This window comes from Micromesistius poutassou, assembly GCF_964030765.1.
Source record: "Micromesistius poutassou genome assembly, chromosome: 12".
Lineage (NCBI taxonomy): Eukaryota > Metazoa > Chordata > Actinopteri > Gadiformes > Gadidae > Micromesistius > Micromesistius poutassou.
The window spans coordinates 10,367,622-10,380,121 of NC_140282.1; the positions used below are offsets into that span (position 1 = coordinate 10,367,622).

The 12,500-nt window shown below is 48.4% G+C and overlaps 1 protein-coding gene across 1 annotated transcript in view; it reads left to right on the top strand.

Moving 5' to 3' along the window:
* The window catches only part of pla2r1 (phospholipase A2 receptor 1), a gene marked incomplete at its 5' end in the record, with an annotated part of 27,857 nt that overhangs the window by 1,133 nt on the left and 14,224 nt on the right, over nt 1–12,500 (top strand). Inside the window, 14 exons of the mRNA XM_084476165.1 lie at nt 419–799; nt 1,615–1,788; nt 2,843–3,007; nt 3,718–3,831; nt 4,331–4,474; nt 4,719–4,913; nt 5,464–5,627; nt 7,416–7,529; nt 8,640–8,752; nt 9,385–9,554; nt 10,443–10,663; nt 11,117–11,262; nt 11,849–11,933; nt 12,487–12,500. The exon at nt 12,487–12,500 is cut by the window's right edge and continues 122 nt beyond it. Coding sequence (XP_084332291.1) covers nt 419–799; nt 1,615–1,788; nt 2,843–3,007; nt 3,718–3,831; nt 4,331–4,474; nt 4,719–4,913; nt 5,464–5,627; nt 7,416–7,529; nt 8,640–8,752; nt 9,385–9,554; nt 10,443–10,663; nt 11,117–11,262; nt 11,849–11,933; nt 12,487–12,500 — 2,200 coding nt within the window. The remainder of the gene's footprint in view (nt 1–418; nt 800–1,614; nt 1,789–2,842; nt 3,008–3,717; nt 3,832–4,330; nt 4,475–4,718; nt 4,914–5,463; nt 5,628–7,415; nt 7,530–8,639; nt 8,753–9,384; nt 9,555–10,442; nt 10,664–11,116; nt 11,263–11,848; nt 11,934–12,486) is intronic.

A 12,500-nucleotide genomic window follows, 5' to 3' on the forward strand; every position in this document is an offset into this window, starting at 1 on the left:
GCTGCAACAGTTTACGGTCGTACATACATCTATGTCATCAGTGTCTGAATGTAAAGATGAATCAAACACTTTTTCACAGTTAGTGACCTGGCACCGCACTGAAACAAGGATTTCCAATAACCCTTGTCTCTAAATTGAACCTCTCGATGAAGGTGTCTCTTTTCATTTGAAAATGCTCTGTTCTCCTACTTCACCTTGCCAAATGTCCTCTCTCTCTCTCTCTCTCTGGTCTCTCTCTGGTCTCTCTCTCTCTCTCTCTCTCTCTCTCTCTCTCTCCCTCTGTCTCTCTCTCCCTCCACATCTGTTTTCCCCTGCCATCCTTTTGTTTACATCTCTTTCCTCTCATTCTGTGTAAACGCCGTTCCTCTCCATCACCTCCTCCATCACCTTCTCCTCCATCACCTCCACCACCCCCCAGAGAAGGGCGTGTTCGTGCTGGAGAGCGTGCCCCTGAAGCGCTGCGTGGCGGCCGACCGCTCCAACCTGGTGCTGGAGGACTGCGGGCGGCTCACGCGCCGCTCGCTCTGGGCCTGGATGTCCCGCCACCGGCTGTACAACCTGGGCACCAGCGCCTGCCTGGGCCTCAACCTCACGGACGCCACGCAGCCACTGGGCCTGTTCGAGTGCGACACGCCACTGCGTACCGTCTTCTGGCGCTGCAACGGGCCCTCGCTGTACGGCGCCTCCCAGATGAAGCTGGCTGTGATGGGCCGCCTGGTGGTGGCGTCCCGGAAGTCGTACCACGCCTGGCGCCGGCTGGGCACCGCGGCCGAGGGGCCGTGCTCGGTGCCGTACGAAGGTACGAAGCGCTTTTGTGTTTGGGGGGTTTTTGGGTCGTTGTCGGATGGTGGAGCATCCTGTCACGCTATGCTTTATTTTATGCTATGGTTTTATTTTGCGCTTTATTTTTTATTTGTGTGACGTGGTGGATGTTTTTGTGTTCAGAATGACATCTTATGCGTTGACGAATAACGTAAAACACTGACTTTGACTTTGATGTCATGTCATGGTTTATATTTAATGGCTTCAGTATTCGTTTGTTGTTGTAAAGGATAAAGCAAACACAGGGCTGAAACTAGCAGAAGACTTTAAAAACACTCACAACTGACACACACAAATACTGACACACACTTACACACATAAACACTCACACAAACAAGCACACAGATCCTCGCACACTCACACACAATAACACGGATATAAAGGATCTATAACACGAAGATACAGAACAATATCGTTAAGATACAGGACAATAACATAAAGATACAGGATCAATAACATAACAAACCATGACATTACAAGACAATTTTCAATGGGGTGCGCTAAATTTACAGGGAAGACGGGGGAGCGTGCATGGGCGGTTGAAGATAAATGACACATCAGCATCGTGCATACGCCTTCTGTACACGCTCCTCACTTGTATGCAATCCTACCTTGTCTGTGGCCCTCACTTGTTTACAGACTTCACTTGTCTGATGCCCTCACTTGTTTACAGTCGTCACTTGTCTGTGGCCCTCGCTTGTCTGAGATCCTCACTTGATTGAGGTCCTCGTCTGTATGGAATCCTCACTTGTCTGCAATCCTCACTCTATTGGACCGTTTCTCTGCCCGCAGACGTCCACACGCTGCTGGGCAACGGCCAGGGCATGCCCTGCGCCTTCCCCTTCAAGTACAACAACCGCTGGTACTCTGAGTGCACGTCCGAGGGCCGGGAGGACAACCACCCCTGGTGCGCCACCACCCCCCGCTACGACCAGGACGAGAGGTGGGGCTTCTGCCCCATACAAGGTACACACACACGTACGCACACGAATGCACACACACACACACACACACACACACACACACACACACACACACACACACACACACACACACACACACACGCACACACACACACGGGCACACATGCACGCACAGACACATAAACACATGTGTATGTACACACAAATATGTGTACACACACACATGCACAGGCACAAACATGCTTGGGGTTTTATTTTATGACCCTTTATTGGCACAGTGTTATCTTCATGCACATCATCATGAGTGATATCATCGTCATCACCAGCATCATAAGTGATGTCATCCTCCTCCTCAACGTGACCGCCCTCATCAGCATCGTCATCGTCTAGTAAAGCTGTCTTCCTGTTGAGCAGATTCAAAACACATTCCTTATTCAAATGTCTTTTGCTCATGCAGCTGCAAGTGCAAGTGCTTCAGCTTTCTCAGCTCCTACTTGCCTGCGGTTGGAAGAGCCAGTGGGTGATTTACTGCTTTTAGCAATGACACATTTTCATCTTCCTTTTCCTTTACTATTGAAGGAGCATTTTCTAGCCGTCCTGTCAGTTCTCTTTTAAAGGCTCTCTTCTAAAGGCTCTTTGATGCACTGGTTCCCGTGCATATGATCACTTTCCTTCTCATCATCAGGCCATCATTCCTGTACAATGTGATGCAGCGCAGCAAAGGCTGTGAGAAGATTATCCAACGCATTTTGTAACGTGTCACTTCACTCAGATTATCATACATGTCAAGAAGGGGTTCTATTCAATCTATTTTACTGTTTATTTGAGCCAGTGTCAAATTTCTTGCGTTCTGACTGCACACACACACACACACACACACACACACACACACACACACACACACACACACACACACACACACACACACACACACACACACACACACACACACACACACACACACACACACACACACACACACACACACACACACACACACACACACACACACACACGCGCGCGCGCGCGCATGCGTGCACACGCACACACACGCATTCATCTAACATTTTCCCATCACATGCTCGCCAACCGGACAGACTCCAGCTGTGAGACATTCTGGGAGTCGAACCAGGAGCTGCGGGCCTGCTACCAGTTCAACCTGTACACCATCGTGACCTGGAGCCAGGCGCGGGCCTCCTGCCGGGCGCAGCGCGGAGACCTGCTCAGCCTCACCAGCCTCGCGGAGCACAAGTATATCAGAGGTAGGTCCACCGCACACTAGGAGTACACACTGCATACACCTGGGAGTACACACTGCATACACCTGGGAGTACACACTGCATACACCTGGGAGTACACACTGCATACACCTTGGAGTACACACTGCATACACCTGGGAGTACACACTGCATACACCTACACCTGGGAGTACACACTGCATACACCTGGGAGTACACACTGCATACACCTACACCTGGGAGTACACACTGCATACACCTGGGAGTACACACTGCATACACCTGGGAGTACACACTGCATACACCTGGGAGTACACACTGCATACACCTATACCTGGGAGTACACAGTACACATGGGAGTACACAGTACGCCTAGGAGTGCACAGTACACCTGGGAGAACATACTGCATACACCTGGTGGGTACACCTGGGAGTACACAGTACACCTGGTAGTACACACTGCAAACACCTGGTTAGTACACCTGGTAGTACACAGTACACCCAGTAGTGCACAGTACACCCGGTAGTACACAGTACACCCCGTAGTACACAGTACACCTGCTAGTACACAGTAATGTCAGCCCTTCTGGCCAACAATGACAGTAAAGTTCACCCTCTTGGTGTGTCTCTTAGATACTGCACACACCCTTGGAACGTTTTCAGGTGGAAGCAGGTGGTTTTGGTGATGTGTTTTGCATGGAGTCGATGAGCCTGCTGTGTGTGTTCTGTACCAGAGCGTCTGGCGGACGTCGGGGTCATGGTGTGGATCGGACTGAACCATCTGACGGAGGGACGGGGGTGGCAGTGGTCAGACGGAGCACCACTGGCCCTGGTCAACTTCACCACCGGTACGATTTATTCATGTATTCATTTATTTATTTGTTTATTTACTGGGACATTATGATATCAGTGGTCCACCCCAATTTTTTTTTTAATTCATTGATATATAGTATATATATACAGTATAGTGATAATAGTGCAGTAGAGTGATAGTATTGCAGGACAGTGTTAGTAGTCCAGTGTAGTGATAGTATTGCAGTATACAGTAGTGACAGTAGTGCAGTATAGTGATAGTGCAGTATGTTAATAGTCTGCAGTTCAATGATAGTACTGCATTATAGTAGTAGTCTGCAGTATAGTGATAATAATGCAGTATAGTGATAGTAGTGAAGTATAGGGATGGTAGTGCATGACATTGATAGTAGTGCAGGACAGTGATATTAGTGCAGTATAGTGATAGTGCAGTATAGTGATAGTCTGCAGTTCAGTGACACTAGTGCAGTGATGGTGGCGAAGCATAGTGATAGTAATAAGCTATGTGTGTCACGACTGGGTCTGCCCTGCTAGGCGTGTCCGGCAGCCCGCTGCAGGACAACCGGCCGTGCGGCGTGTACAACTCTGCGGGCGCCTGGCAGAGTCTGACCTGTGAGTCTGCTCTGCCCTACATCTGTAAGAAGACCCCCAACATAAGCAGGAGGGCGGAGCCACTGGGTGGGGTGACACACACATACACCTACACATACACACACACACACACACACACACACACACACACACACATACACACACACACACACACACACACACACACACACACACACACACACACACACATTTCTTTAATTCATTCATTTATTTTACTTGACTTTCTTTCCTTTTCCAGCCTACCTTAACTTGACTTTATTTGATTGTACTGTATGTTCACCGTACCCCCTGTGTTGCCTCATCATACCAGAGAACTGGCAGTACCACCACACGGTGTGCGAGGACGGCTGGACGCCCCACAACGGCTTCTGCCACCGGGTGCTGCCCGCGGAGGAGGCCGGGAGCTGGGAGGCGTCGTCGCAGGCCTGCCTCTCCCACGGGGCCCACCTCACCAGCCTCCACTCCCTGTCCCACGTGGAGCTGCTGCTCAGCCTGCTGGCCAACTGTGAGTCAGCCCCCCCCCGTCAGCATGGCAGACCCCATCAGCCGACACCTGCACCCAGAGCTACAAGTGTGGCTGAGGACACAGCCAGAATAGGATGAGCCACAGAGGAAGTTGCACAACCTAGTTACGAAATGCAACTGGAGTGCAGGGTAGCCATGGAGATCAGAACTGCGGTTTACTCTTTAAATACATGTTTTGTATTGATAGTGGTAACAGTGCTGTAGATATCACTTATCAAAGTGGAAACTGAATTACACAACAATTTCTGAACGTGTGTCTGTGCATATGTGTATGCGTGTGTGTATGTGTGTGTGTGTGTGTGTGTACGTATGTGCATGTGTGTGTGTGTGTGTGTGTGTGTGTGTGTGTGTGTGTTTGTGGTTCTGTGCATGTGTGAATGTGTGTGTGTGTGTGTGTTTGTGGTTCTGTGCATGTGTGCATGTGTGCGTGTGCGTGTGTGTGCGTGTGTTTGTGCGTGCGTGTGTGTGTGTGTGCATGCGTGCATGCGTGCGTGTGTGTGTGTGTGTGTGTGTGTGTGTGTGCGTTACAGTCTCAGGGCCGAGTCCCCAGGTGTGGATCGGTCTGAAGACGGAGACGTCCCACACTGTGTTCTGGTCGGACGGCTCCCCAGTAACCCTGACCCAGTGGGCCCAGTACCAGCCCCCCCAGAACCTCAGCCACCACGGGCCGCTGTGTGGCCGGGTGGACCGCAAGGTGAGACCCTGGCTAGAACAAGGCCCCTCATGACCAGAGCCTGGCCTGTCCTGCCCCGCCCTGCATAACATACATAACATACCCGTAGCCTCATAGCATAATACCAAAGTCATATTTGAAGGTTCATCTTGTATTTAGTGTAAGAAAGGCCTCAGTCAAATACATGACTTAGGCAGATAGTGATTAGGGAAAGTAAAAAGCACTCTGATCGGCTTAGGATATAGCCAATTAGGCAGAGTGAATCATCAGAATTAGGAGAGTAGAACTAGATTATATGTCAAAATTTGCCCTAAATATGACTCATGGCAATTATGCTATGAGGCTAAAGATACATAACCTTCATAACATCCATACACAAGTCAATCCATAACTGCAGAGCTGGCCGGCTGCTCTGAACAGCAGGATCAACCTTTGGGCTTTAGAAATATCTGTGTGAAGCAGCATAGAAGCTGCTGCTGAGTAAAAATAGGAAACCATGTATTTTGTATCAGGTCTGGGCCTGGGCTTGATTCTGGGCTGTCTCTCCGTCTTGGTTTTTCTTTGCGTTCTTTGAGTCAAACCCTTCGGTTATTACTGGTGCCTTCTAACGATCGGTTGTCTTTCTTGCACGTTGTGATTTTCGGATTGGCTTCTGCTCCTGGCTTTCCTCCAGTATTCTTGGTGCCTGTTCTGCCTCTTTTACTGCTGCTCTGGTGCATTGGCTGGTGTCTCGTATTGGTTGGTAGTCCCTGGTAAACGATGGCTTGATGTTTTTGGACGTTCTTGTGCACATCAGTCAGTGCTTTGCCTGCTACTTCTATTTTTTTTCTCATGGCCTCTTCCAATTCAATGCTTTCAACCAATTGTTTGGCGCTCAGATGGCCATTAGAGAGGGTAACCAGTTGGAAAGTGTCGCCTTCTTCTTCAGTGTCTTCCTCTAGGCTATCATCATCTGAGTCAGAGCGTACCGGCCTTGTTGTCCTTGTAAGATTGCTTGTGCTTCTTCTTCTTCTTCCATCGGGGCATGGGGTGCGTTTGGTATTGTCGGCCCTGAGGGATCAGGGAATGCTTGCTCCTTGCCTGCGGATCCTCGCTGAAATGAGTCAGTTCCTCCTACTTTGATCAAATGTGGGTGGAGCGGGTGTTTGGTATGGCTGAGCATCTGGTTGACTGTTATGCACGCTTAGTTGGTCAATCGCTATCTCCTTACCGGGTTTTTCTGGGAACCCACAGGTTATCTTGGCTGACCGGTCCGTCCCGCCAAATTATGTGTAGGATTCTAATCAAGGTGTACTTTCAAAGTCCTAAATAGGTCCCAGACAACAGATCCAAGATGCAATGTGAACTCCTTTATTCGCTGACTTTCGGAATAGTAGTAGATATTACTGTACTGAATACTACTGGATATTATTGTACTCAATAGTACTGGGTAATATTGTACTGAATATCACTGGGTAGTACTGTGAAATTACTGGGTACTATTGTACTGATTAGTACTTGGTAGAATTGTACTAAAAAGGACTGGGTAGCATTGTACTGAATAGCACTTGGTATTATTGTACTAAATAGCACTGGGTACTATTGTACTTAATAGCACTGGGTACTATTGTACTAAATAGCACTTGGTATTATTGTACTAAATGGCACTGGGTACTATTGTACTTAATAGCACTGGGTACTATTGTACTAAATAGCACTTGGTACTATTGTACTTAATAGCACTGGGTACTATTGTACTTAATAGCACTGGGTACTATTGTACTTAATAGCACTGGGTATTATTGTACTGATGAGTGCGTGCGTTAGCAGGATGCTAACTGGGAGTTAGCGCGGTGCGAGGAGCGGCTGCCGGCGGTGTGCCGGAAGAAGGGCCAGACTGACCCCGATGACCTCATCAGCCCCGGGCCCCAGGACTGTCCTGAGGTAGGACCCACACACACACGCAGAGACAAGGCAGGGATTTAGGCTGCTCACGTGCTGTCTGGTGTTAGCGTCTGCCCTGACTCACTCTGTCCGCACTTGACTCATCGGCTGAGAGACAATCCTCTACAGAGGGAGGGAGAGAGAGAGAGAGAGAGAGAGAGAGAGAGAGAGAGGAGAGAGAGAGAGAGAGAGAGAGAGAGAGAGAGAGAGAGAGAGAGAGAGAGAGAGACTGAGAGCTTGACCTTAAGGGGAACATACCAGCGGCAGACCCAGTGCATCATGGGATCTGTGGTGTTTTTGTGTGGTTTATTTTTTAAACCACTTTGTATATTTTGCAGCTGGTATGTTTTTATCAAAGTTATTTTTATGTTTTGGGGTCAAATGTGTTCACCATTGAAACATAGCGTGGTCTGAGCTAGTGAACACACTAGCTTGTTTGCTAGCTAGCTAGCCTGTTAGTAACTTACAAGCTGGGCTGGGTGCTTATATGCTAGCTAGTGTGTATGTGTGCTACATGCTACACTGGGAGTTAACGTTGTAGCTGGCTTGTAAGTGCTCTACACACTGCGTTGGCTGCATTCCTGCTCCACAGCAGTCCAGGTCCTTGGAGGAAAGACACACGTTTCTCTGGAGGAGGGAGTGAATGGACCCCACCTGTAATAACATACCAGGACCCAGAACAACCCCCCCTACACACACACACACACACACACACACACACACACACACACACACACATATATACATATACACACACACACACACTCACACGCGCACACACACACACACACACACACACACACACACACACACACACACACACACACACACACACACACATACACATACACATACACATACATACACACACACACATACATACACCCCCATACATGTTTAACAGCTGGGAATGGTTAGGCATCAATGACTTGACTACCCAAGAAACCGAAACGTGTGTGTGTGTGTGTGTGTGTGTGTGAGATTGAATTTGTGTTTCCCAGTTTGTATTTATTTCCTAAAGTACCCATTATCTACACATTATAACACAATTCTCCACAAGAACCTGACCCTGGATGAACTCTGACCCCTGAACTCCTTTTTTTCCAATAGGGCTGGAGTCGCCATGGTAACGCCTGCTACCTGGTCACTGAGCACCTGCAGAACTTCCAGGATGCCTCGAGTGGTTATTACTGCATGGACAACCTCCTGACCATAGAAGACAGGTTGACTGATGGTTCACTATGTATAAATATATATATTTACATGTATATATGGTATATCTAGATATTAGGGGTGAACTTGAATCTTCAACGATTACATTCTTGGAGAGAAAGACGGTTACTTGACTTAGTTTTTTAGTAGTCGATTTACCGTGTCTGGTAAATTGTGCATGTTTAACAGCAGGACATTCCACTGGTAGGATGGCAGTGCTAAATGATTGATAACACTACGTCGCTTTGCTTAGATGGAATAGAACATGAGTAATATGAATATGAATATGAAGAAATAGAAGTGATGGCTGTTTGATTCAGTCTTCTGTGTGCAATTTGCTGTGATGCTTTCTAAAAATATCCTTATTGTTTGTTTGATAACCATCGTATTCAATGATCAGTCAACAATGGCTCTGGCCTGAAGAATCAGATTAGGCTATGCATATATATATATATATATTTGTTTTGCTCTGAAGCGATTCTATTTTACACACGTTGACATTTTTTTTATTCTCTTTTCAACTATTTTCCTCTTTTCTCATCTCCTTTCTCCTCCTTTCCTCCTCTCCTCTCCTCCGGTCCTCCTCTCCTCCTCCTCCTCTCTCCTCCTCTCCTCCTCTCCTCTCCTCCTCCCCTCGGTATAGGTTCGAGCAGGCCTTTGTCAACAGCCTGCTGAGCGAGATGGGCGCCAACAGCACCAGAGACTACTGGGTGGCCCTGACGGACTCTGAGAAGATCGGGGAGTTCCACTGGACCCTCAACAACGGCACCCAGTGGCCGCTCACCTACAGCAACTGGAACAAACACCAGCCAGGTGAGACGGACCAGGGGCCCCTAGGGGTGACCAGTGACCAGGGGGCCCGAGGGGGGACCAGGGGGCCCGAGGGGGGACCCGGTCGCAGGGGAAAGACCCAGCGGGCTGCGATACTGTGAGCGGGTTGCTGAGTGTTGTTTACTATAGGGGCGACATGTGGCTCAGGAGGTAGAGCAGGTTGGCTGGTAACCGGAAGGTTGCTGGTTCGATTCCTTGCTCCTCCTAGCTCCTAGAGTGTCGAGGTGTCCCTGAGCAAGACACCTCACCCTAACTGTTCCTGTGAGCTTGCATGGTTGACACCGCCATCTCGGAGTGTGAATGTGTGTAACAATGGGTGAATGTGAGGTAATATTGTAAAGCACTTGGCCACTGGTTAAAAAAGCGCTATATACAGTCCATTTACCAGTCCATTTACTATAGCCACTCAGCTCTGGTCCCTGCTACAACCGAAATGCGATCCACCATCTCTTACTTCAGGGGAGCTGTGTGTGTGGGAAGAGGGGAGGAAGAACAACTGTGAAGAATAAAAGCATACAAAATGGAGTAGCTACAATAGAAAGTTATAGAGCTGCACAGCATGGTTTAGAAAACAGAAACTGGACGGGGCGCAGAGTAGGAATCAGGAAACTATGCCTAGCACCTTTGTACTCTTGTTTTGATTTGTAGTAGGACAGACAGTTACAGTAGATTCCAATATGTATTCATACTTTTTATTCATGAGGTTTTATTTATTTATTTAATTGTACTCATTTTTTTATTCATGTTATTCATCTTGCCTCCATCTCGCCTCTTACTCCATCTTGCTTCTTGCAAGCTCTCTGTGTGTTTGTGTGTTTGTCCTCGTCGTTGTCATGCCAACGCTGCTCTGTGACCCCCCCCCCCCCCCAGTCAGTGCGGGGGGCTGTGTGGTGATGTCCGGCGGCGCGGCCCTGGGTCAATGGGAGGTGAAGGACTGCGTTTCCCACAAGGCCTTGTCTGTGTGCAAGCACAGCATCCCCGGTGACCATGCCGACGCGCTGCCAAGCGTCCACCACTACGACCATGCCAACAGCAGCGCCCCCTGTCCGCCGGGCTGGGAATCGCGGCTGGGGTTCCATCATTGCTACAAGGTGGGCTGCGGGTCTGGGGGCTCAGCTCGGTCTGGTTGATTGGCCGTCGGGCTAACATCACCAATCTGATTCACTCCAAAGGGGACAGACTTTGAAGTATATATAGTGTTGTAGTTGACGTAGCATCTGGAAAGTAGTGTAACCTTATGTCTTCATCAAAGTATTTTGCTTACAATTTGTAGATACTGATTCGTGTGTTTCCAGTGTGTTATATTGGTGTTCAATGTGTTGGCCAGTGAGTCTGACGGTGTAATTACTGTGTGTTTAACCCGTATTTAACCACCAGTGAGTTTAATGAGGATTAGCTGGTTGATGTGTAATGTGTATTTCATGATGTGTGTGTGTCTGTGTGCGTGTGTGTGTGTGAATGCGTGTGTGTGTGTGTGTGTGTGTGTGTGTGTGTGTGTGCGCGCGCCTGTGTGTGTGCGTGCGTGTCTGTGTTGCATTATAAAGGTGTTCCATGATGAGAAGGTGCTGATGAAGCGCTCGTGGGTGGAGGCAGACTTCTTCTGCCAGGCCCTGGGAGCGGAGCTGGCCGCCTTCCACCACTATGAGGAGCAGGTGTTTGTCAAGAGACTGCTCAGCACCATGTTCGAAGGGTTGGTACAGACGCCCGCACTCCTACCAAACTAGGGTATCATGAGGGATAGAAAGCTAGGGCTGTACATTTACATTTACACTCTGGGCATTTAGCAGATGCTTTTATCCAAAGCGACTTACAATAAGTACATTTGTCAGAAGAAAGAGAAACAGTATATATCGCTGTCGGTACAGTAAGGATGTTCATAGAACCAAGTGCCAAGCACTGACAGCTGCCAAGTGTGATACGATCACATACATACACGAACGTAAGTCGCAGACAACGTTGGATAAAAGTATGTATGCCTACATTTCTAGAATGCCAACAGACTTTTGGCCTTTTTACACTAACACTGCCACACCAATGCCTTATTTGACATGGTGTGAATAAGTTTGCAGCTCAGTAAATATTCAGTAAGTAGACGAGCCGTCCTCCTTAATCCTTGGACAGGTTTCAGAGTTGATAAAACTGGGTCATTTTTCAAATTTCATATAAATTTTTTCCAGAGAAAGGATTTAATCTCAAACCTTATGGACACAGGATGTAATGTGACAGCTGGGGTGTTGGTTTCCGTGGTTACTGGCTCCTTCTGTTTCCCTCTGCAGAACAGAGGGCCGCTGGTTCTGGGTGGGCTTGAACAAGAGGGACCCCGATGAGGACGGGACCTGGAAGTGGTCTGATCACAGTCCTGTGAGTACACGCCCCTGTACACACACCTCTTCAGAGACACAACGGTACACACACCTGTTCTTACACATGTACAGGAACCTGTTCACACAGCTGTATCCACACCTGTACACACACACACACACACACACACACAGACACACACACACACCTGTACACATACCTGTTCATACACCTCTATACACATCTGTACATACCTCTCCATACAAACCCTTGTACACAACCACCTGTACCCCTACCTGTTCACACACATACCTGAAGCAAACCTGTTCATACACCTGTGCACACACCTGCTGATACACGCCCATAAATGCACTTGTACACACACACCTGCACACATACCTGTTCATGTATTCATATGCACACCATGTCACATAGACCTGTTTATACAATAAAAACATGTGCACACACTTACACACAGGTTTCTGCACAGATTCATAAATAGATACCAACTTGCCGCTGCGTGTGTATGTGTGTGTGTGTGTGTGTTTGTGTGTGTGTGTGTGTGTGTGTGTGTGCGTGTGTGTGCGCGCGTGTGCGTGTGTGACCATGCCAGGTGGTGTCGTTGTT